The 22,257-nt window shown below is 60.7% G+C and overlaps 1 protein-coding gene across 6 annotated transcripts in view; it reads right to left on the reverse strand.

Annotated features, from left to right (window-relative positions):
• SH3BP2 (SH3 domain binding protein 2) overlaps nucleotides 1–22,257 on the reverse strand; it is a 38,658-nt gene that overhangs the window by 10,613 nt on the left and 5,788 nt on the right. For 2 of the 6 annotated variants that reach the window (XM_088836591.1, XM_055434731.2), the window contains exons 1-2: nucleotides 1,884–2,075; nucleotides 742–881 (exon numbers count right to left, since the gene is read on the reverse strand). In XM_088836591.1, the coding sequence (XP_088692717.1) occupies nucleotides 742–881; nucleotides 1,884–2,047 (304 nt within the window). In that variant the 5' untranslated portion in view covers nucleotides 2,048–2,075. Of the gene's footprint in view, nucleotides 1–741; nucleotides 882–1,883; nucleotides 2,076–10,323; nucleotides 10,566–12,481; nucleotides 12,519–22,257 lie in introns of those variants that run through there. The other 4 variants (XM_088836594.1, XM_088836592.1, XM_055434732.2 and 1 more) reach the window with 4 other exon arrangements.

Here is a 22,257-nt window from a genome sequence, read left to right on the forward strand (position 1 = left end):
CTAGGCCCAGGAACAGCTCAGTTGCAGGCCCTTGTTGGAGCCTCCAGTTCAGAAGAGAAAGGAGACATCAAACCAGTCAGCCTGGGGCACCTCAACCAGGCAGCACAGGGTCAGGGAGTTCCTGGCAGAGGGCACCGCTCGAGCAACCCCATGGGACCTTGCAGCTGGTCAGAGGGATGGACAAGGTCCTGATACTCTTGGGCCTTCAGTGTCTCGAAGCCTGGCACCTTCCAGGCCTGGGGGCTCCCCCTCGACCAGTCTGCTGTCCTAGGGACCAGAGCCCTGGTCTCATGAAGCTCTCCAGAGACCCAGCACCCAGATGGGTGTTGGCTCGGCACATGGGCTCACTACGGACGGAGTGACTGTCTGGCTCAGTGAACAGTGAACTGAGGCAGTGAGGGCACCATCCGGGAGCCAGACCTTCCAGACCGACAAGGGCCCGCAGCTCCTGGCCACGGGCTGAAGCTCCCTGGTCAGCTGGTCAGTGCTGTGTGCCCGAGGCCCACCAGTCTCCCCCAGCGGCACCACCCCAGGTCCTCCCACAGCCCTGGGGGCTAGAAAGGCTAAACTCAGGGCCCAAGGGAGCTTGAGCAGAGACAGAGGGAAACTCCAGAGGGCCCAGGGCAAGGAAGGAAGCAGAGGCTCAGGAAGGTGGGTCACCTGGCCACAGAGGCCCAGGGGGGCTCAGCCCTATCCCGGGGGCCCACATTCATGCCCCCCACCCCCACCCAGGGGACTTACATTTGAGTAGCTGCAGCTGGGTACCGCCCTTCTTGTGCAAGTAGCCAGCCTTGGCCACACCCCCAGGCATGGTGAGCAAGTTCTGCGCACCAATGGCCTTCATGGGGACAGGCCAGTGCATCTCTTCAGCCGCCATGAAGCTACAATACAAAGCGAAGGGGACGTGTCTTAGCCGGGGATGGGAACACACTATTGCCCACCGTGACCACAACAACGGTATGGTGGCTTGGCTGGGATCCACCCCGTCAGCCTGGGGCATCATCACTCAGGCAGGAACCACACAGTGCAGTCACCAGCGACAGGCTGCCTGCCTGAGGGTTAACACAGGACCCTCCGTTCCAGGACCCCACTCCACAGCCTCGTCCTCCTGTTCCAGCTGCTCTCCCAGGAACCTAGCAGGCTTTTCCAGTCTCACACTTCCAGCCTGCGCCTGGAATGACTGCTACCCCTCCTCACGTGGAGAACTCCTACTTGTCCCTCAAATCCCAGATTCAGAGTGCCTTCCTCTGTGAGGCACCTCAATCCGCAGTCACATTCCAGCCCACCCTCTACTCCTCGTCCCTCTGAACTGCACCCCCCGACCCTGCGCTGTTTTCTCCAGTGCCTGCCCCCATCCCACCTGCGCCTGGTCCCTCCTGGTCCACAGCGAAGCTGGAGGAGTCAGGGTCAGACCCAGAAGCCCAGTCTCGCTGGAACAGCTACCCCATCCCCAGACACACACACACAGAGAGAAAACCACTGCTCTTGGCAAACCAGCGTGCTCCACCAAATGTTCGCTGCCTTCCCTCTGCCAGGACGCCTACTCCTCCCTGGGGCCCCCGCCTCGGCCTCTGACCAGGTCCCGAGGGCTGCCCCCTCCAGCTTCCCCTGCACACAAAGCGAGCCCTCTGGCCTGCGTCCCCCAACAGCGGAGGCTATGACAAAGGCGCGCCACCCCGGTGCCCGCCCGGCCGGCACAGGACAGAGCACCGCGGGCGTCGGGAGAAAAGGGTCCCGCGCTGGCGCCTGCCCCAGGAGGTGCCGGCAGACAGACGGGCCCCCGCCCCGCCCGGGGCCTCCAGACCCGCGGGGGGCCGGCCCCCGCCCGCCAGCCCGCCTTTGTTCTCGCCGGAAGCGCCGGCTCGGTCCCGCTCGGTACTCACGATGTCCACGCGGCGGGCCCGGCTGGCATCGGGGGGGCAGCCCGCACCCGCTTCCCCTGTGCGCACCGACACGGCCCCGGGCCGCGCGCCCCGGCCGCCGCCTCGGCCCCGGAGCCAGCCTCCCGGCCTCCCCAGGCCCGCGGCCGCAGCCCGGCGCCCGCCATGCCGCCGCGCCCCCGGCCCGGCGCCCAAGCTGGCCGCCCCGCCAGGCCCCGCCCTCGCCCCGGCACAGTCCGGGTCGCTCCGCCCCCGGCTCCTCCCCTCGCCCCGCCCCCAGCCCGGCCGCCCCGCCAGGCCCCGCCCTCGCCCCGGCACAGTCCGGGTCGCTCCGCCCCCGGCCCCGCCCCCCACCCTGCTCCCAGCCCGGCCGCCCCGCCAGGCCCCGCCCTCGCCCCGCCCCCCAGCCCGGCCGCCCCCGCCCCGACTCCTCCCCTCGCGCGGCCCCGGGTAGGGGAGGCGCCGCCCCTCCCGCGTCTCCGTTTCTCCCCCGGCCGCCCCGAGCGAGGAGGTGCGCGGGCGCGAAGAGGACGCCCGAGGCGGCCGCCCGCAGTCAGGAAGCCTCAGAGGCTGACGGGCCCCGGCTTCACGGCTCCGCAGCTAGAAGGCGGCGGAGCCCTTGGGAAAATGCCGTCTTCTCCCCGGACCCCACCCTGAGGGGCTCTGGTCCCTCGGGGCGAGGGCCGCCCTGCCTCTCGGCTCAAGCGGGGCTGGTGGGCTAGAGTGCCCCCTCCGGGGAAGGCTGCGGCGCCGATCTGACCCGGTATTCCCCGCAGGAGTCAGGGGTCTGGTCCTGGGCAGCTCCCACCTCCTTAGAAGGCGGTGGGCACTCTCCCAGGAGACCCCCTAGGCTGGCGGAGGCCCTTGGTGGCCTCCCCACCATTCTGCCTCCTCTACTGCTGCTCAACTTGGGCCACGGGCAGCAGAGGGCAGGTCTAGCTTCAGCCCTGCTCCCACCTGTATATCTGGCCCTGGTTACCAGCTACCCTCTCCCGCCAGCGCTCAGACCCCTCCACACTGCAGTCAGCCCTGGCCTCTCCCAGCAGACTCCCTTCACTCCCTGCCCATTCACAGTGCCCTTGCCAACCCCTCCCACCTGCACTCCCAGCCCCCCAGGCTGCCTCCACCCCAGCCCCCCTGCCTGTGCCCCTCTCCACCACCTGTGGGTGTCACCACTTCCCCTCCTCAGTTCCCTCTGGGCCTCCAGTCTCTTTCCTCCGTCACCCTCCCCTTGGCACATTCTCTAACACACACCCAGTGCCCATCACTGCTCCATTCTAAAACGTCAGGACCTGCTCACATCCCACCAGCCCTTGCGGATCCGGCCCTCGTGGACCTCTCATGGGCTCTCCTCCTGCCCTCCACCTCCCGTGTGCCTGCACCAGCCAGGTCCAGGGCCGGCGTTACTCAAATCCACCACGGTCCCACCTTCAGGCCTCTGTCCACTGTGTTTCCACCACCTCCTCTTACAACTGAGCTAACTCAACCCTCAAGAGTTGGTCCAAACGAACACCAGTCCTTCATAAATTCTGCCGAAAACCAGAGGGAGGCACTAATTCTAAAAGATCTTCGCGACAAAGATAATCATGATGGCATGATCACTCACCTGGAGCCAGACATCTTGGAATGTGAAGTCAAGTGGGCCTTAGAGAGCATCACTACAAACAAAGCTAGTGGAGGTGATGGAATTCCAAATGAGCTATTTCAAATCCTGAAAAATGATGTTGTGAACGTGCTGCACTCAATATGCCAGCAAATTTGGAAAACTCAGCAGTGGCCACAGGACTGGAAAAGGTCAGTCTTCATTCCAATCCCAAAGAAAGGCAATGCCAAAGAATGCTTAAACTACCGCACAATTGCACTCATCTCACACGCTAGTAAAGTCATGCTCAAAATTCTCCAAGCCAGGCTTCAGCAGTATGTGAACAGTGAACTTCCAGATGTTCAAGCAGGTTTCAGAAAAGGCAGAGGCACCAGAGATCAAATTGCCAACATCCGCTGGATCATGGAGAAAGCAAGAGAGTTCCAGAAAAACATCTATTTCTGCTTCATTGACTATGCCAAAGCCTTTGACTGTGTGGATCACAATAAACTGTGGAACATTCTGAAAGAGATGGGACTACCAGACCCCCTGACCTGCCTCTTGAGAAACCTGTATGCAGGTCAGGAAGCAACAGTTAGAACTGGACATGGAACCACAGACTGGTTCCAAATAGGAAAAGGAGTACGTCAAGGTTGTATATTGTCACCCCGCTTATTTAACTTATATGCAGAGTACATCATGAGGAACGCTGGGCTGGAAGAAGCACAAGCTGGAATCAAGATTGCCGGGAGAAATATCAATAACCTCAGATATGCAGATGACACCACCCTTATGGCAGAAAGTGAAGAGGAACTCAAAGGCCTCTTGATGAAAGTGAAAGAGGAGAGTGAAAAGGTTGGCTTGAAGCTCAACATTCAGAAAACAAAGATCATGGCATCTGGTCCCATCACTTCATGGCAAATAGATGGGGAAACAGTGGAAACAGTGTCAGACTTTATTTTTGGGGGCTCCAAAATCACTGCAGATGCTGACTGCAGCCATGAAATTAAAAGACGCTTGCTCCTTGGAAGGAAAGTTATGACCAACCTAGATAGCATATTAAAAAGCAGAGACATTACTTTGCCAACAAAGGTTTGTCTAGTCAAGGCTATGGTTTTTCCAGTGGTCATGTATGGATGTGAGAGTTGGACTGTGAAGAAAGCTGATAGCCAAAGAGTTGATGCTTTTGAACTGTGGTGCTGGAGAAGACTCTTGAGAGTCCCTTGGACTGCAAGGAGATCCAACCAGTCCATTCTAAAGGAGATCAATCCTGGGTGTTCATTGGAAGGACTGATGCTGAAGCTGAAATTCCAATACTTTGGCCACCTCATGCATCGAGTTGACTCACTGGAAAAGAGTCTGATGCTAGGAAGGATTGGGGGTGGGAGGAGACAGGGACGACAGAGAATGAGATGGCTGGATGGCATCACCGACTCGATGTACATGAGTTTGAGTGAACTCCGGGAGGTGGTGATGGACAGAGAGGCCTGGCGTGCTGTGATTCATGGGGTTGCAAAGAGTCGGACACGACTGAGCGACTGAACTGAACTGAACTGAACCTTGATACCAAAACCAAAGACCTCACAAGAAAACTACAGACCAGTATCCCTTATGAGTGAAGACATAAATAAAGTTCCTCACCAAAACACTAGCAAGCTGAATCCAGCACCACACACAACGAATTCTAGACCACGTCTAGTGGGATTTAACCTAGGAATGCAAGCTTGACTTAACAGTCAAAATTCAAAGAATGTAGAAAATTCCTTGGTGGTCCAATTCTTAAGACTGTGCTTTCATTGCCAGAGCCTGGGTTCAACCCCTCATGGCGGAATTAAGATCTCCCAAGCTGGTGTTGAGGCCAAAATACCCTCAAAAAGCAAAATTCAAAGCATGTAATACATTATATCACCCTGCTTATTTAACTTCTATGCAGAGTACATCATGTAAAATGCCAGGCTGGATAAAGCACAAGCTGGAATCAAGATTGCTGGGGAAAACATCAATAACCTCAGATATGCAGATCACACCACCCTTAGGGCACAAAGCAAAGGAACAAAGAGCCTCTTGAGGAAGGTGAAAGAGGAGAGTGAAAAAGCTGGCTTAAAACTCAACATTCAAAAAACGAAGATCATGGCATTCGGTCCCATCACTTCATGGCAAATAGATGGGGAAACAATGGAAACAGTGCGAGATTTTATTTTCTTGCGCTCCAAAATCATTGCAGGTGGTGACTGTGACCATAAAATTAAAAGACACTTGCTCCTTGGAAGAAAAGCTATAACAAACCTGCTGCTGATAAGTCACTTCAGTCATGTCCGACTCTGCGTGACCCCATAGACAGAAACCCACCAGGGTCCCCCGTCTCTGGGATTCTCCAGGCAAGAACACTGGAGTGGGTTGCCATTTCCTTCTCCAATGTGTGAAAGTGAAAAGTGAAAGTGAAGTTGCTCAGTCGTGTCCTACCCTTAGCAACCCCACGGACTGCAGCCTACCAGGCTCCTCCATCCATGGGATTTTCCAGGCAAGAGTACTGGAGTGGCTTGCCATTGCCTTCTCCGATAACAAACCTAGACAGCATATTAAAAAGCAGAGACATTACTTTGCCGACAAGATCCTTCTAGTCAAAGCTATGGTTTTTTCAGTGGTCATGTATAGATGTGAGAGCTGGACCATTAAGAAGGCTGAGCGTCAAAAAATTGATGCTTTTAAATTGTGGTGTTGGAGGAGACTCTTGAGAGTTCCTTGGACTGCAAGGAGATCAAACCAATCCATCCTAAAGGAAATCGTTCCTGGATATTCATTGGAAGGACTGATGCTCAAGATGAAACTCCAATACTTTGGCCACCTGATGCGAAGAACCAACTCATTGGAATAGACCCTGATGGTGGGAAAGATTGAAGGCAGGAGAAGGGGACGACAGAGTATGAGGTGATTGGATGGCATCACTGACTCGATGGACATGTGTTTGAGCAAGCTCTGGGAGATGGTGAAGGACAGGGAAGCCTGGCATGTCCATGGGGTTGCACAGAGTTGGACACAACGGAGTGACCAAACAACAATACAATGTATCAATCTGCTGCTGCTGCTAAGTCGCTGCAGTCGTGTCCGACTCTGTGCGACCCCATAGACGGCAGCCCACCAGGCTCCCCCGTCCCTGGGATCCTCCAGGCAAGAACACTGGAGTGGGTTGCCATTTCCTTCTCCAATGCATGAAGGTGAAAAGTGAAAGGGAAGTCACTCAGTCACGTTCGACTCTTTGCAACCCCATGGACTGCAGCCCACCAGGCTCCTCCACCTATGGGATTTTCCAGGCAAGAGTACTGGAGTGGGGTGCCATTGCCTTCTCCGATATATCAATCTAATAAAGTACAAAAACCACACAACTGTTTCAGCTTGCTGTGTTTAGTCGCTCAGTCATGTCTGACTCTTCGTGACCCCTTGGACTGTAGCCCGCCAGGCTCTTCTGTCCATGGGGATTCTCCAGGCAAGAATACTGGAGTGGGTTGCCATGCCCTCCTCCAGGAGATCTTCCCAATGCAGGGATCAAACCCAGGTCTCTTGCACTGCAGGCAGATTCTTTACCATCTGAGCCACCAGGGAGGCCCAAGAATACTGGAGTGGGTAGGGTAGCCTATCCCTTCTCCAGGGGATCTTCTGACCCAGGAATCGATAGGGGTGTCCTGCATTGCAGGCTCATTCTTTACCAGCTGAGCTACCAGGGAAGCCCCAACTATCTCAATAGATGCAGAAAAAGCATTTAACAAAATCTGGCAATTCTTCATGATAAAAACACTCAATAGGGATTTCCCTGGTGGTCCAGTGGCTGATCCTCCACACTCCCAATGCAAAGTGTTCAGGTTCGATCCCTGGTCAGGGAACTAGATCCCACATGCCACAACTGAGAGTTTGCAGGCCGCAAGGAAGCATCCCGCATTCAGCAACAAAGACTAAACCTGCCTTGTGCCGCACCTAAGACCCGGCGCAGACAAGTAAACTTTTTTTTTAAGAACATTCAACTAACTAGGAGTAGGATGAAACTTCCTCAACCTGGTGAAGAACATCTATGAAAAACCCTGAGCTAACATCACGATCAGTGGTGAGTGACCGAAAGCTTCCTCTCCAGTGAGGAACAAGGGAAGGACATTTTTATTCACCATTGAGCCAGAATTTCCAGGACAGTTATGCAGAAAGAAGAAATAAGAGCTATGCAGATTGGAAAAGAAAAAGTAAAACTGTTCAGAGATTAGGTGGTCAGGAAAACCCCCAGGGATCCACTAAACAATGTTTAGAAATAGTAAACAAGCTCAGCAAGGCGGCAGGACAGCAGATGGACACACAGAACTCCGTCGTGTTTCTCTCTGCCAGCAACAATCCGAAAATGAAACAGGAGCTAGCTCAGCTTTCCCTTCTTCAGGTGGTCCTCCCCGGGCACAGAGGGGGGCACCCGGGCATAGAAGGGGCACTGGGCTGCCCCACGGGAGGAGCAGAATACTGCTGCCCTGGGTAGTGGGTTCTGCAGGTGGCCTGGAAGCCGCAGCAAGCGGACACGGAGCCCCCAGCCCACTCGGGCGCCTCCTCCCGAGTCTGTAAGGAGACCTGGCATCTTTGTGGGGGCGGCGCTGGAGGCAGAGCTGAGGACTGATGGAGCCCACCCCTCCTTCTGGCTACGCACCTGGAGGGGAAGGAGCTCGGCGGCCCCGCAGCCCCACCCTGGTCGGCTCGGCGGCCAGGCGGGCACAGGCCTGTGAAGGGCTCAGTCTCACCCGGCCGCGGCCCCGTCTGCGGCCCAGAGGCGCGCTCCTGGTGTCCACTGGCTGACCCGGTAGCAGGCCTGGCTGTGCTCTGCCGTCACCTCCCCTGGGCGCGTCCCTGCTTCAGATTCAGACACCGACATTCAGTCGACCCCCTCCAGAGGGTGGACCGTGGCAGGGCCGGCTTGTCCTGACACCCCTACATCTTCTGGGCCCCTGGCCCTGCCCCGCCATGCTGGGACCTGCCCAGGAGCCCAGCGCCAGGCAGCTCTCTGGTCTCTGCTCTGCGCTCACCCCCACCTTCTCTGAAAGCTGAGACTGGTCTGTGGGACCGAGGCCGGAGGCTGCAGCACCCGGGGCAGAGCAGGCAGGTGAAAACCGCTCCTCCTTGCAGAGGTGGCCCCACTGGGCTCCAGGAAGTGCAGGCTCCGTGGCTCCCCTCCCCCTGGGGCATGAGTCTCCAGGGCGTGTGGTCATCCCCTGCAGAGGCCCCCACTCCCAGCCACTGTCATGGACTGCGCGCCCAGGCAAGACGTGTGTGTGAGCCGCGTGGCGCGGGCAAGAAGGCCCTGCGCGTGCTCCCCGGCGTGTGTACACACACGTGTGCACCATGCGAGCCTGTGCACAAGTGCAGAGCGCCCTCGGCTCCCCTTCCCGACACCTGCAGACCTGCGGCCCTGGCTGTGGCGAGGGAGCCGGCGCCTCGTGCAACCACAGCGCTAGGGGTTCCTGTCAGTGGTCACCGGCTGCCCGGCTGCGAGTGCCGCAGGGAGGGGAGGCCGGGGCTCCCAGGGTCCCAGTGGGGAAGAGCCCGGGTCCCCAGGGCAGTCATGCGCACACTCACAACTACGCACACACTTACTCGTCACAGGCACACATGCGTGCTTAGACATGCACGCCTGAAGATGCACACACACACACACCTACCTGCACACGCTCACACATGCCACGTCCACACACGCCCTCAAATGCACACACAGACTCGCTCAGCTGCTCACACTCACACACAGGCACACACTCATCCACACATGTGCATGCTCACGTTCATTTACATGTGTGTTCACCCTCACACACACCAGTTTGCACTCAAACACACTCACAGACACGCACTGACTCCCACGTGGTGCACTCACACACACAGCCTCCAGGGGCTGAGAGAACCCTCTGCGGGGGACCCTGTGCCCTGGGCAAGGCAGCTTGAGCACAAGAGTCATCAGCACTGCCCCACAGCCCTGCACCCGTCCAGCGCCGGGCCTGACCCTAACCGCACAGCGCTGCTCCACCCCCAGGTCACGGGCTCACACGGGGCACCCCGGGCACGCACTGTATACCAGGCTCCGTGCTTCTCAGGGATCACCCACGTCACCACCCCACCCCCGGACATGTGAACCGGCATCGTGCTCACTGGTGAAGACAGAGAGGGTCAGAGATGCTGAGTAACTCCCAAGCCACACGGCCCTGCCACCCCCACCCGGGCACACAGCAGGCGCTAGGTGGCGCCTGAGGGGCAGGGCCCAGCCCCTCTGGGTTCGGTCTCCCCTTTCAATTGCTCCTCCCCCTTCCTCTTCCCTGAATCTTTCTCCATAAAAGAATGGAAACCAAAAAAAAACCCATCTCCCACGAAGGCCAGTGAGCAGCCGCGCCAGGGGAAGGGAGGGAGCACAACCCGGGGTGGGGTCCCTGAGACCCCGAGCCTCTTGAGCCCCCTGCCAGGCGCCCCTGCATGGGGCACGGCACTCCAGGACGGCAGGCAGGCAGGCGATGGGGCTCACACGGCTCTGCCTTCCCCCACTGCCGGCACACTCACACACACTCACAGCATGTGCACCCAGGACCCAGTGCCCACACCTCCCCGGGCAGGGCAGGGTGGACGGTGGAAGGCCCACGCCAACCCGGGGCCTTCTGCAGGCTGCTGGCCGAGCGGCGCAGGCCCTGGGCTCCCACCAGCTGCCCCGTCCACCCGTGGCCTCGCCTCTCCTCCCGGGGCTCGGGGCCAGGGTCCGCCCCGAAGAGGGTGGGTCCGGGCTCCCACAGGGGCCCCCTGGAGTGACTCTACAGGCGCTGGGCCGGCACAAGCTCCAAGCCCCTGGCCCGGGGCCACCCCACTGACCTGGTGGTGCTGACCCAGCACATGGCTCTCTTCCTGCCTGCCGATGGCCTGGAGGCAGGTGTCCTGGGGTCCAGGAAGGCCATGCGGCTCAGGGGCCATGGGGCGGAGCTTCGGCTAGCATCCCCTGGCAGGTGAGGCGCCCGCTCCCTCCTGCTGACAGCCGCCCGCCGCTGCCTGCGTCTGGGGCCTGTGGCCGCCTGCCGGGGCTCCTCCCCACCCAGGACTTCCTGTTGCCGGGACCCTGGGCAGCCCCGGGTAGCCAGCACTTCCTGTGAGGCCCAGTGCTGCCTGGCCTGCTGGCTTTCAGCAGTGCCCACTGTGGCCAAAGACTACACTCGCCAGGCCCCAGGATGAGGCCAGTTGTGACCACCCCCATCCCCTCCCCGCCTTGGGGAGGAAGCCCCTTGCCAGGGTCCCGCCCCCACCCCACAGCCACCTCTGCAGATTGGGCTTCTTCCCAGCGAATCACGAATCACGAGAGCCCCGAATTCCAGGCGTCAGACCCAGCTTCCCTGGCCCCAAAGACAGCCGCACATGAAGTCATGACCTCCCCAGGGCGCCCCACGGGCCAGAACATGGACTCTGCCATGCAGGTCCACCTCTGTAGGCCACTGTGACACAGGGGCCCATGCCTCTCACACCAGGAGAACTTCACGTGTCGAGGTGGCCGCCTCTCTACCCTTTGACCCCAAGGGACAAAGGATGGATGGGATGCCAGCCTTCCCTCTGTGTCCCCCAGGCCTCTCTGCCCCTCCCGCGCCCATGCCAGGCGCAGCCTCTCTGACACATCTGGGCTCACACACCCCCACGGAGCGTACTCGCGGCTGCCCAGCAAACACCTGGCTTGCTAGAAGGCACTTACACCCTGAGTGGCCGAGTGCGCTCCGTCACTGCCTGGTCCCCGCCCGGGGCCGACTAACAACGAAGCCCACCCACCCCACCAGGCCTGCTCTGCCCCTCCAAGCTGGGCTCCCTCCCCAACCCAGGAAGCTGGGAGCGGGGAGTCCAGCCCAAGCTGGTGGGCACTGAGCCCCATGCCCACTGCCTCCCCTCCCCTGAGCTCCAGTCTCAAGGTCCGGCCCCTGCCCCCGCTCCCAGCACCAGCTGGGGGATGGAGCACTTTGGGGCCACACGGCTGCAGGATCTGAGGGTGCCGGCAGGTCCTCGGATGCTGCAGAGGCTCGTCCTGTCCTGCCCAGCAGCTGCCCCAGGGCGAGCACCCACAGCCGGCCTGCCGGCACCTGGTAGCACACACATCTGGGTGTCCGGCCCGGGCCTCAGACACAAACCCTCGCGCAGCCCTGCCGTCTCCTGGATGGGGAACATGGGTTTGTGAGTCCTCACTCTCCTCAGGGGGCACGCTCGCCTCCCCGGCCAGCGTCGGCCTCCGTGCCCGCCGGGGGCTGTGGGCAGACGACGCCTATGGCAGACAGCTGACCACAGCCCATGGGCAGGGGGTGGCAGGGAGGTTAAGGGGGGGCCTCCTCCCGTCCACCCTTGCAGCCTGCCCAGAGTGGGGAGGGGGCCCAAGCCAGCCTCTGTTCCGTGCAGGCAGAGGTGGGAGCAGGCAGAGGACCACACCTGCAGGAGCCGCGGGGTCTCCATGGAGGCCAGACCGCGCTGGTCCCTTCCCCTACCCCATTCCATCCCAGAGGCCGAGGCCAGGATTCCTGAGGCCCCCGCTCCAGGCCTCCCAGTCTCTCCCAGTGGCCTCCCATCTCCCCAGGCAGCAATTCATCCTTGCAGCAAATAACGCTGCTTTCATTTGGTGGCTCAGCCGGTGAAGAATCCGCCAGCAATGCGGGAGGCCTGGGTTCGATCCCCGGGTTGGGAAGATCCCCTGGAGAAGGCAATGGCTACCCACTCCAGTATTCTGGCCTGGAGAATTCCGTGGACCATATGGTCCATGGGGTCGCAAAGTCAGACACAACTGAGCGACTTTCACTTCATGTTGCTGAAACAGAGGGCGTTCAGGGCCCCTCCTCCAGTAGTGGGAACCGCCCCCGCTGCCCCACTAGACTAGGAATAACCATCATTCAAGCAGTAAGATGGGTGGGGCTGGGGTCCCAGCTCTGGAGTGGCAGCTCTTCCCCAGCCTCTCAGGGCAGCTGCCTCTAAATTCCAAGCTTGGGGACCACCCAACAAGCCAGACACTTACCAGGGTGGGTGGGACTAGCCAGCTGCTGGGCAGGGGCCTGTGAAAGAGGGAGGAGAGAGAGCCTTCTGGGTGCCAGGGTCCTCGGCCTGCTCTGGAGCGAGGTACAGGCTGGCGCAGCACCGCCCCTGCCGCAGACCTCAGAGCCTGTCCCGCCCCCACTCACCCGCACTGACCACGGGGACGCAGGGCTTCACAGAGCAGGGCACTGGCCGAGCCGACGGCCAGGGAACAGAGGCGTGGCTACTGGAACCACAGCCCTGGCAACCCAGTCTCCCAGGGCCCCTGCGCCCAGCCCGGTGCCCGCCTGCCACCTTTGTGCCAAGGAGAGCCTGCAGGCTCAGGGAGGGCCCTGTGCCCAGGGCAGGGTGACTGGCAACCCCACTGGTGAAAACCTCAAGCTCTCAAAATAAGACGCTTTGCATCAGTCCCGGCGAAGGGCTCGGGGCCACCCACGGCCAGCCAAGGGCCCACCTATGTGATCCCCAGCCTCCAGGACCAGGGCCCCCGAGCCCTTCCCTGCCTCTCTGAGCCCGTTCTTCCCTCCGCCTGGCACTGTACCCTGCCTTCCAGTGCAGGGATGGGAGGAGTCCCGGGAACTCGGGCCAGGGTGCCACCCAGTTGGGCAGAGGGAGTGGGTGGCGTAGGGGCAGGGTCCTGCCCAGGGACGCCCCATGTCGTGGGCTGAATGGAGGCCCCCAGAGACATATGTCCAAGTCCTAGTCCCTGGGAACTGTGATTGACCTTACCAGGGGAAGGATCTTCGCATACCTGACCCAGGATCTCACCCTGGTGTAGCCTGATGGGCCCTAAATGAAACAGCAAGCATGCTTGTAACAGACAAAAGAGGAAGAACTCGAGGAAGAAGTCAGGTTTGTGTCACCAGAGGCAGAGAGTGGAAAGAGAGGGAATTGGAGGAAGGCGGCCAAAAGGTACAAACTTCCGGTTATAAGGTGGATAAATCCTAGGGAAGCGATGGGCGACATGGCGACCCGCTGACACTGCAGTGTGGTACGCAGGGAAGCTGGAAACAGAACACATCCTGCAAGCTCTCATCACAAGAAAACAATTTTTTCTTCTTTTTCTTTTCATTGTATCCGTATAAGAAGGCGGATGCTGGCTGGATCTGTTGTGGCACTCCTCTCACAATATATGCAAGTCAACCATCATGTTGTGTGCCTTCAATTTTAAAATAAAGAGAGAGAGAGACAGAAGACAGAGGAGAAGGGGAAGGCAGAGGCAGAGGCTGGGGTGATGTGTCCCTAAACCAAGGAAGCCCAGGCCCACAGGCAGCCCCCGGGGAAGCTGGAAGACAGAGGAGGAAGGAAGGATCCGCCCTGGAGTCCCTCGAGGGAGCAGGGTGCTGCTGACACCTTGACTTTGGAGTGTGGCCTCCAGGACCCTGACAACACATTTTCTGTGTTTCTCAGCCCCCAGCCTGCGGCGCTCGTTAGGGCGGCCGTGAGAAACTATTTCACACGGGGACAAGCCCAGGTCCTTCCCTGGATGAAGTCACAGTTGGTTAGAAGCCCGGCGCATGCCCTGCAGGGTGAGGCTGGCTCTGCGAGGGCCCCCTGGGCATGAGGCCGGACGGGGTACATCTGAGCGGCCTCCCTGGACGTCCACGGCCTCCTGCGGGCCTGGCTCACCACCTCCCACGCCCGCCACGCACTGGCTCAGAGGCCGGGCCCGGCCCACACTCCCTGGACCTGCGGGGCCCACCTGCCGGCCAGCCCCTCCTTAGCTCTGTCTAGCCATCTCCACCACGGAGCAGAGGTCAGGCTGGCCCCTGGCTGAGCGTGCGGGGTCTGGGCCCTGCTCGCTGCCCTGAGCCCTCGGCTGTGGGCCTGCCACAAGGACCACCGCACCCCACTCTCAGACTGCAATCTCCTCCGCTGGAAACCATTTCCTCTCCAAAGGCCCTCGCGTCCTTTGCGAGGAGGACCTTCTAGAGCCTCAGCCCCTTCTCTGCAGTCTCCAAGTCAGTGGCCCAGCCTTGCGCATCAGGGTGTCACATGTGTGGCCCCAGCATTCCCCACGGGCCTGGGTCCCCCTCAATCCCCCGAGCCCAGGGCCTGGCCCACCAAAGGGACCAAGAGACCGAAGGATGTGTGGTCAGGTGGGCTCACTGTTGCGTCTACACACATGGCCCCACCCTCATGTGGCTACACCAGTGTATGCCTGGCTGTCCCCCAGAGCCAGAGTGAGGGACTGAGCTGACTCCCAGCAAGAACTGAGGCCCAGGGGCTGCCACAAAGCCCCGGGGCTCCAGGACCTCTGCCTGGCGAGTGAGCCGTTGGCCAGCATGGGTGAGCCCTGGGGTCTGCTCACTGTGAAACAGAGACTAGGCCAGCACCCCCCAGAAGGCCATACGTGCTGGGGTCTAGGAGGCCCCTCGGGGCTTGTCAGGGCTGCCCAGGGTGGGGTCGCAAGGCAGTCCAGCCGCTGCTATGGGTGGGGACAGAGGGAATTGGGGAAGTGCAGAAAGAGGCTGGCACGCACAGCTGCCCACACGAAGCCGGGGCTTCCGAGGGCGGTGGCCAAAAGGGGTCAGGAGTGTGGTTTCGGGACCCTCGCCATGAGCTCTGTCCCCACAGACGACTCAAGGGAGCCCACGTGCCCCTGTGTGCCCCCCACCCCACAGCCAGCCAGGGCTGCCTCTTCAGGCCTGGCCTCTGCCTCTAGCAAATATTCCCAGATCAGGCAGCATCTCCCAAGGGCCAGGGTCGAGGGCTGGGTGAGCCTGCAGGGGCAGAGCCGGGGCCTCTCAGAAAAGAGCCGGGGCCACCCGTGGGCCCCGCATCAGGTGCAGGGCACCCTCATCGGAGCCCCGGAGAGGGCAGGGCTCCCCAGGAAGGAGCGGCACGTGGACGTGTGGGGAGACGGCTGGGCAGGGGTGCCAGGCCCAGGGCCCCCGACTTCTGGACCAAGTCCGCACAATAGGCTGTGGTGGGGGGCCGGGGGCTGGGGGAAGTGCAGCTTGGCACCATCTCTCTCATCTCAAACCACAAGCCAGCAGAGGCGTTCCAGGATTCACACTTCAGTTCATCATGACACTGACAAGTTTCCACTTTTTAATTGCTTGATAAAAAAAACTCTCCAAAGTGCTGACGTGTGGCCGGGTCCACCCCCATGTTCCTGGCCCATCGCCCACGGATGTTCACTGCTGCGCACACAGCCGGCGTGGGTACCCCAGGTCCCCCCCACTCCCAGCAGGGCAGGGCTGCTCCACCACGGGACCCTGGGAGGCAGGACAGTGGTGGTGACACACAGGCTTCCTTGGGGACAGGCCGGGCTCCACCCTAACCTTGCGGCGCACCCTCGGCCTTCTTCCTCGTGAGAACAGCGGGCCATTGGCGCCTGCGAGAGGCTGTTCCGAGGATCACCAGGCATGGCTGGGGCACAGGGGGGCTCCAGGGGTTCAGCCGGCCACCCTGTTGTCACAGGCACCTCGGGAAGGGAGAACGTCCTCCTGAACCGCCCTGCTCAGAGCTGGACCATACCCTCCCAGGCTGCCCCCGCTGGTCTGCAACCCCCCCCAGTACTCCCTGCCCACTGCTGCTGGCCCTATTCTGAGCCACGGCCCCAGGCGTGGAAACGCCACCTTTGTCAAGCGCATGGCTCGGCCTGGAGCAACATCTCCCGTCTCCCCAGGCACCACGCCTTCCTCCGCAGCCCTGAGTCCCAGACCCACTGCCCACACACACAACCCCTGCCCACCTACACACGCTCTGTGCACGAGCAGGGCTCCTAGGAGAGGCTCCGTGCCCCCCGGCTGCACCGACTGCAGCGTTGCCAGTCTGTCTGTTGACTGCCTCCCCCTCGACACAGCTCGGGACTGACGGCGGGGGATGTGGACGGCGGTCATTCCGTGCAGCTGTCCCCTGCAGCGTCCCCAGCAGACACCAGGAACCTCTTGCAGCATGAAGAGATCTCACCCACTGGCCAGACACTCCGGACTCCACGTGGGGTCCAACCGTGGAGGTCATTTACTGAATTAAACCACTCGCCTCGCCCCAGACATCCCCATTTCTTCATCCCTGGGTGGGGGTGGGGGTTCTGGCTTCAAGGATGGACGCCTAGTACAGGGGGTCTGCCACCCACTGAGCAAGGCCTGGACACCCCCAGAGTGACCTCAGCCAGGCTCTTGACCGCTCCCAGGCTGCAAGGCCAGCAGCCCCCATTGGCAGAGCAGGTGTGGGGCCTGGACAAGGCACCGTCCCCCTCCCCAACCCGGCCGCGAGTACCCGGTGGGCCGAGCCCCAGGCAGACCAGGCTGCCCGACACTGCCGCTGACCCTCCAGGGTTGGGGCTAGAACCTTCGGAGCCCCTCTGTCGGGTCACCCGGAAGGGGACAGACCTTCTGCTCTGAGGTCAGAGTGAGGCCGACCTCCAGTGAATGAGGAACCCATGGACGTCCCCAAACCTAGCCTACCCCACCCTCTTCCCAGAAAACACAAGCACGCTCTTGGGTCACCCCTTGGCACCAGACAGAGCTTGGCCCTGCCCTCGGTGGAGGGCCTGGTCCCGGTTACCGGAGCACAGGCAGCCACCAGCCAGACCCTCTGGGGTCACACGCGCCTCCTATGGGGACACATCCCGACTCGCTGGAGCCAAGGCTGGGTGGGGGGGTCTCAAAGGCTGGGGGCGCTTTCTTGCCTACAGTCAACCTTTTGTGACACAGGGCCAAGCCAGTGGGTCGGGGCAGGGGGCAGCCTCCAGGAATGTCTCCCCAGCGCCAAGGTGTCAGCCCCCAGGGCCCACTCATTCCCCACCGCCTGTCTCCAGCTCCCGATGAGGAAGCTGAGGCTGAGTGGGCTGCAGCAGAGGCTGCCACGCCAGCACCGCCCTCACAGGCCACCTCACCCACCCCACACTTCCTGCCAAGCCTGGCTCCAAGGGGTGTGAGGAGGGCAAGGGGCCTGGGCCCTGCTCTCCAGACGGACGGACAGACGGACAGAGCTCCCACAGCCCGGAGCGCAGCTGGAGGAGGCCCCCAGGCTCCGGGGAAGGCTGGGGCACACGCTGCGGGGGTGCAGGCACATGCCAGCCTGCCCTCCTGATTTCAGGGCCTGCTTCTGTTTTACACGCCTCTGCAGAGCCCAGGGGAGCCGGTCAGGAGACCGCCCCAGAGTACAAGCCCCACCCTGAGGCCTGCTCGCCACTGCCCCTGCTAAGGGGGCAGGAGGAGACAGTCAGGGCACTGGCACCCGCGAGCAAACACCACACTCTTCACCCGGGGCCCACGCTGGCCTTGCCCTCCGTCTGGGGTGCCCAACTGCTGGGGAGATGGCCACTGCTAATTCACACCCTTGTGACAGCCCTTCCACCCATAGTGACACATCAGCCAGCATCCACACACCGCAGCCAAGCAAGGTCACATGGGAAGTGTCCCAGATAGGACAGAGCTTGTGCAAAGGGCCTGGGACTGGGGCGAGAGGAGGCACATGCTATTGGAGGAGGCCGGTCCAGTCCAGAACATGCACAAGGGCCACGTCCCCAGCTGGGCGTGGAGACGGTCTCAGACCTGCCCCAGGGTGGGCACCCAGGCCAGGGCACCACCTCCAGCTTTGCTTCTCTGTACCAGCGACCCGGTGCAAGTCTCTTCACTCCTCCCCCAAATGGACTTGCTGATAAGAGCACCCTGAGGACCAGTGGCGCCAAAGATGCTCGAACCACCGCAGTAGCACTCCTCTCACACTAGCAAAGTGATGCTCAAAATTCTTCAAGCCAGGCTTCAACAATACGTGAACTGTGAACTTCCAGATGTTCAAGCTGGTTTTAGACAAGGCAGAGGAACCAGAGATCATATTGCCAACATCTGCTGGATCATCAAAAAAGCAAGAGAGTTCTAGAAAAACATGTATTTCTGCTTTATTGACTGTGCCAAAGCCTCTGACTGTGTGGATCACAATAAACCGTGGAGAATTCTGCAAGAGATGGGAATACCAGACCACCTGACCTGCCTCTTGAGAAATCTGTATGCAGGTCAGGAAGCAACAGTTAGAACAGGGCATGGAACAACAGCCTGGTTCCAAATAGAAAAAGGAGTACGTCAAGACCGTATACTGTCACTCTGCTTATTTAACTTATATGCAGAGTACATCATGAGAAACGCTGGGCTGGAAGAAACACAAGCTGGAATCAAGATTTCCGGGAGAAATATCAAAAACCTCAGATATGCAGATGACACCACCCTTACGGCAGAAAAGGAAGAAGAACTAAAGAGCCTCTTGATGAAAATGAAAGAGGAGAGTGAAAAAGTTGGCTTAAAGCTCAACATTCAGAAAACTAAGATCATGGCATCCGGTCCCATCATTTCATGGCAAACAGATGGATAAACAGTGCAAACAGTGGCTGACTTTATTTTGGGGGGGCTCCAAAATCACTGCAGATGGTGACTGCAGGCATGAAATTAAAAGACACTTACTCCTTGGAAGAAAAGTTATGATCAACCTAAACAGCACGTTAAAAAGCAAAGACTTTACTTAGCCAACAAATGTCCGTCTAAGTCAAGGCTATGGCTTTTCCAGTGGTCATATATGGATGTCAGAGTTGGACTATAAAGAAAGCTGACCGCTGAAGAATTGAGGCTTTTGAACTGTGGTGTTGGAGAAGACTCTTGAGAGTCCCTTGGACTGCAAGGAAATCCAACCAGTCCATCCTAAAGGAAATCAGTCCTGAATGTTCACTGGAAGGACTGATGCTGAAGCTGAAACTCCAATACTTTGGCCACCTGATGCGAAGAGCTGACTCACTGGAAAAGACTCTGATGCTGGGAAAGACTGAAGGCAGGGGGAGAAGGGGACGACAGAGGATGAGATGGTTGGATGGCATCCCTGACTCGATAGACATGAGTGAGCAAACTCTGGAAGTTGGCGATGGACAGGGAGGCCTGGCAAGCTGCAGCCCATGGGGTTGCAAAGAGTCGGACATGACTGAGCAACTGAACTGAACTGAACTGGGGACCAAAGGAGGCAGCTCTCCCTGGCTCCTCCAGAGCCACCTGGCCCAGCACTGGGACCATAGCCTTGGGGCGGAGGGCACCCCACTCAGCCCAGACCCCAACACCAGGGCGAGATGATAACAGGGGAACTCAGTGTGGATACAGAGGCCAGGAAGCGCAGAGATGGCCCCCACTGCTCCTTGCAGGAGCCAAGGCCGGAGGCTTCAGACTGGCCATAAACAGGCTCGTCGCAGGGACACTTGCTATCTGCCAGTGCCAGGCCAGGGCAGCTGCATGAGTCCTCCATGCTGGAAACCACCCGCTGGGGCATCCCATGGTAGACCAAGGGGCACACTGGCCTTGACCCCAGTGGCATCCGTTGCTTCCTCATCGTTTTAGGCTCCCTCGGGCCACAGGACCCACACAGCTCCTGGGTACCTCGCAGCATTGCCACAGGTCAGGGTGTCAGGGTCCAGGGGCGTGAGGTGTGGCCTTCATCTCGGCTCCTCCTCCAACTCCTCTGGGGGGGTGTCTCTGGACCACTCTCCCACCCAGGAACCTGGCTCACCATCCATCCAGCAAGGTTTTGGCTTTCCGCCCACCCTGCCACAGGCCGGAACCATCAAGGCCAAGTCCATACCACAGGGCCCTTCCCGCCTCCTTCTCACTTCAGCATTTCAGGGTCTGGTCTCTCTCAGCTTTAGCCCATTTACTTTTATCCTGTTATCCCTAACGCTAATATTTTTCATGTCTTTTTTTTTCTTCCGTTCTTGATGTTGTCGATTAACCCTCCCTCTCTCGAAGAGTGTTTTATTTTGTTGCCTTGCTTCGTTCTTGGGGTCCACCTTGTATTCCTTGGCCAATTTTTAGGTTGGGCCCTCTCACTGGCTTCTTCCCAGGGTCCCTCACAGGCTGGGAGAGGGGAGCAGCCCACGATGGGGCTGGCGACAGACACTGCCAGGCAGAGAGACAGCCAACATGTCCAGAAGGGAGGGAGACAGAGAGGAAAGGGAGAGGCTCAAGAGGGAAGGGGGAGCTGGCCGGGACCCCGGGGTGGAGGCTGGGGAACCGAGAGTGCTGGTCCCCCCCGCCCCCCGGCCTGGGAACCCCGGGCTGGGCGAGGGGCAGATGACTCACCGCTGGCCTCCCTCCGAGCCCCTCGGCCTGGGCCCACGGGGGACCTAGATGGCCCGACGGTTCCCAGGAGCGCTGACACTGCCCCATTGTTCGGAGGCCCAGCGCGCGGACAGTCTGGCCGGGGGCCCAGGTTGGCGGGAAAGGGGCCCGGTCCCTGCCCCTCCCTCTCCAGCAACCTTGACAGACAGGACAGGGTGGGGGCAGGGGCGAGGAGGGGGTTCTCCCTCCTGCACACTGCCCCTCCCCAATCCAGGGGTCCTGCGGGATCCTGGACGCCAGCCCCTCACCCCGAGCGCGGTCCCAGCCACAGCCGGCAGGCGAGTCCCAGGTTCAAGGCCCTCACTCCGTTGGTGCTCCAGCAGGACGGCCTGCCCCGCCGCCGCCCGCTGTCCCCACCCTGCCATCAGGTCACCCCAGGACACCCCAGTCAGGCCAGGGAGCTGCGCCCTCAGGGGACCTCAGGGCTGGAGGAGCAGGCCTCTGCTCCCTGGGGACTCCAGACCCCGCCCTGCCTCGCGGGGTGGGCAGCTCCACGCAAGGCCCCCAGCCTCGGGCAACGTGGCCTGAGCTCTCTGTCCAACGTCCCCCTCCCCCGACCCCCACCACGGGTCCAGCAGCCCTGGACAGCCTCCTCAGACCCACACAGGCCAAGTGCCCGTCCAGCCCTGTCGTCCGCTGCGGGGCCACCATGCACGAGGCACTCTCCCCCAACCCTTGGCCTAACTGAGGCTCCCAGAGGTGAGGTGGCTCCTGATGGTCAGCAGAGCTCCCTAGGGCCGGCCCCGAACCTCCTCCTAGCTGGGGACCTGCCACCGCCTGGGGCAGCCAGTCCTGGGTGCGGGAGAGGCATGGCTCCGTGGGGCCACAGGGACACCCTCTCCCTCACTAGGGAGACGACCATGGGGGTCACTCCTCTGTGGCCAGAAAAGCCAGCAGATAGGACTGGGCAGTGGGGTGGGGGGTGTTCCCCCAGGCCCAGGCCCACCACGTCTGGCTCCCCTGGCCCCGGGGGCCTCTCAGAGCAGGCCACCGACTCACCCTGGTCCGCGAAACCTCCGTCCCCAGCGCACACAGAGCTCTCCTGTGTCTCCCGCTTTTGCCCAGGCCTCCTTATGGCCACTGCCGCAGCGGGGGTACTTGTGCATGCGTGGGAGGGAGGTCTCAAGACCCAGAGTGAGCTCTGCAAACACGGAGCAGCCCTGGGCCTGGCTCCTCCTGCCTGCGTCCTCCCGCTCCCACCCGTAAGGGCCCTACCTCAGGTGCCCCAGTGGCACCTCCCATGTGGTTCTCAGGGACTGCCCACTGCGAGGACGGTGCCTGCGCGCTCCCCACAGGCAGCCCCGAGCCCGGCCTGGGGAGGAGCCCCAGGGGTCCTCCAGGCAGCGGGTACATCAGTGGAGAGACCGCCAGTGTGCGGCTGCCCCGCCTGCTTCCCGAGGCCTTGGCCTGGCACGCCTGCCCGTGGGTGTCCGGCTGCTTGGGGAACCTCAGGCCTGGGGCAGGGCCTGCTAGGGTGGCGGGGTGAGCGGGTGTCTCTTTCTCAATCCTCTTCCTTCCCCAGAGCGGGCCCAGCCACCGCTGACCACAGCACTTCACCCTCCTGCTCACATTCTCAAGACGACAGAAGGCTGGTCTCAGAGAGCTCGCGTCCCTGCTGGCAAAACTCCCCAGGCCCTTGCCAGAAACCCCAGGATAG

This window comes from Moschus berezovskii, chromosome 5 (genome assembly GCF_049115385.1).
Source record: "Moschus berezovskii isolate FMDL1 chromosome 5, NW_MosBer_1.0, whole genome shotgun sequence".
Taxonomy (NCBI): Eukaryota; Metazoa; Chordata; class Mammalia; order Artiodactyla; family Moschidae; genus Moschus; species Moschus berezovskii.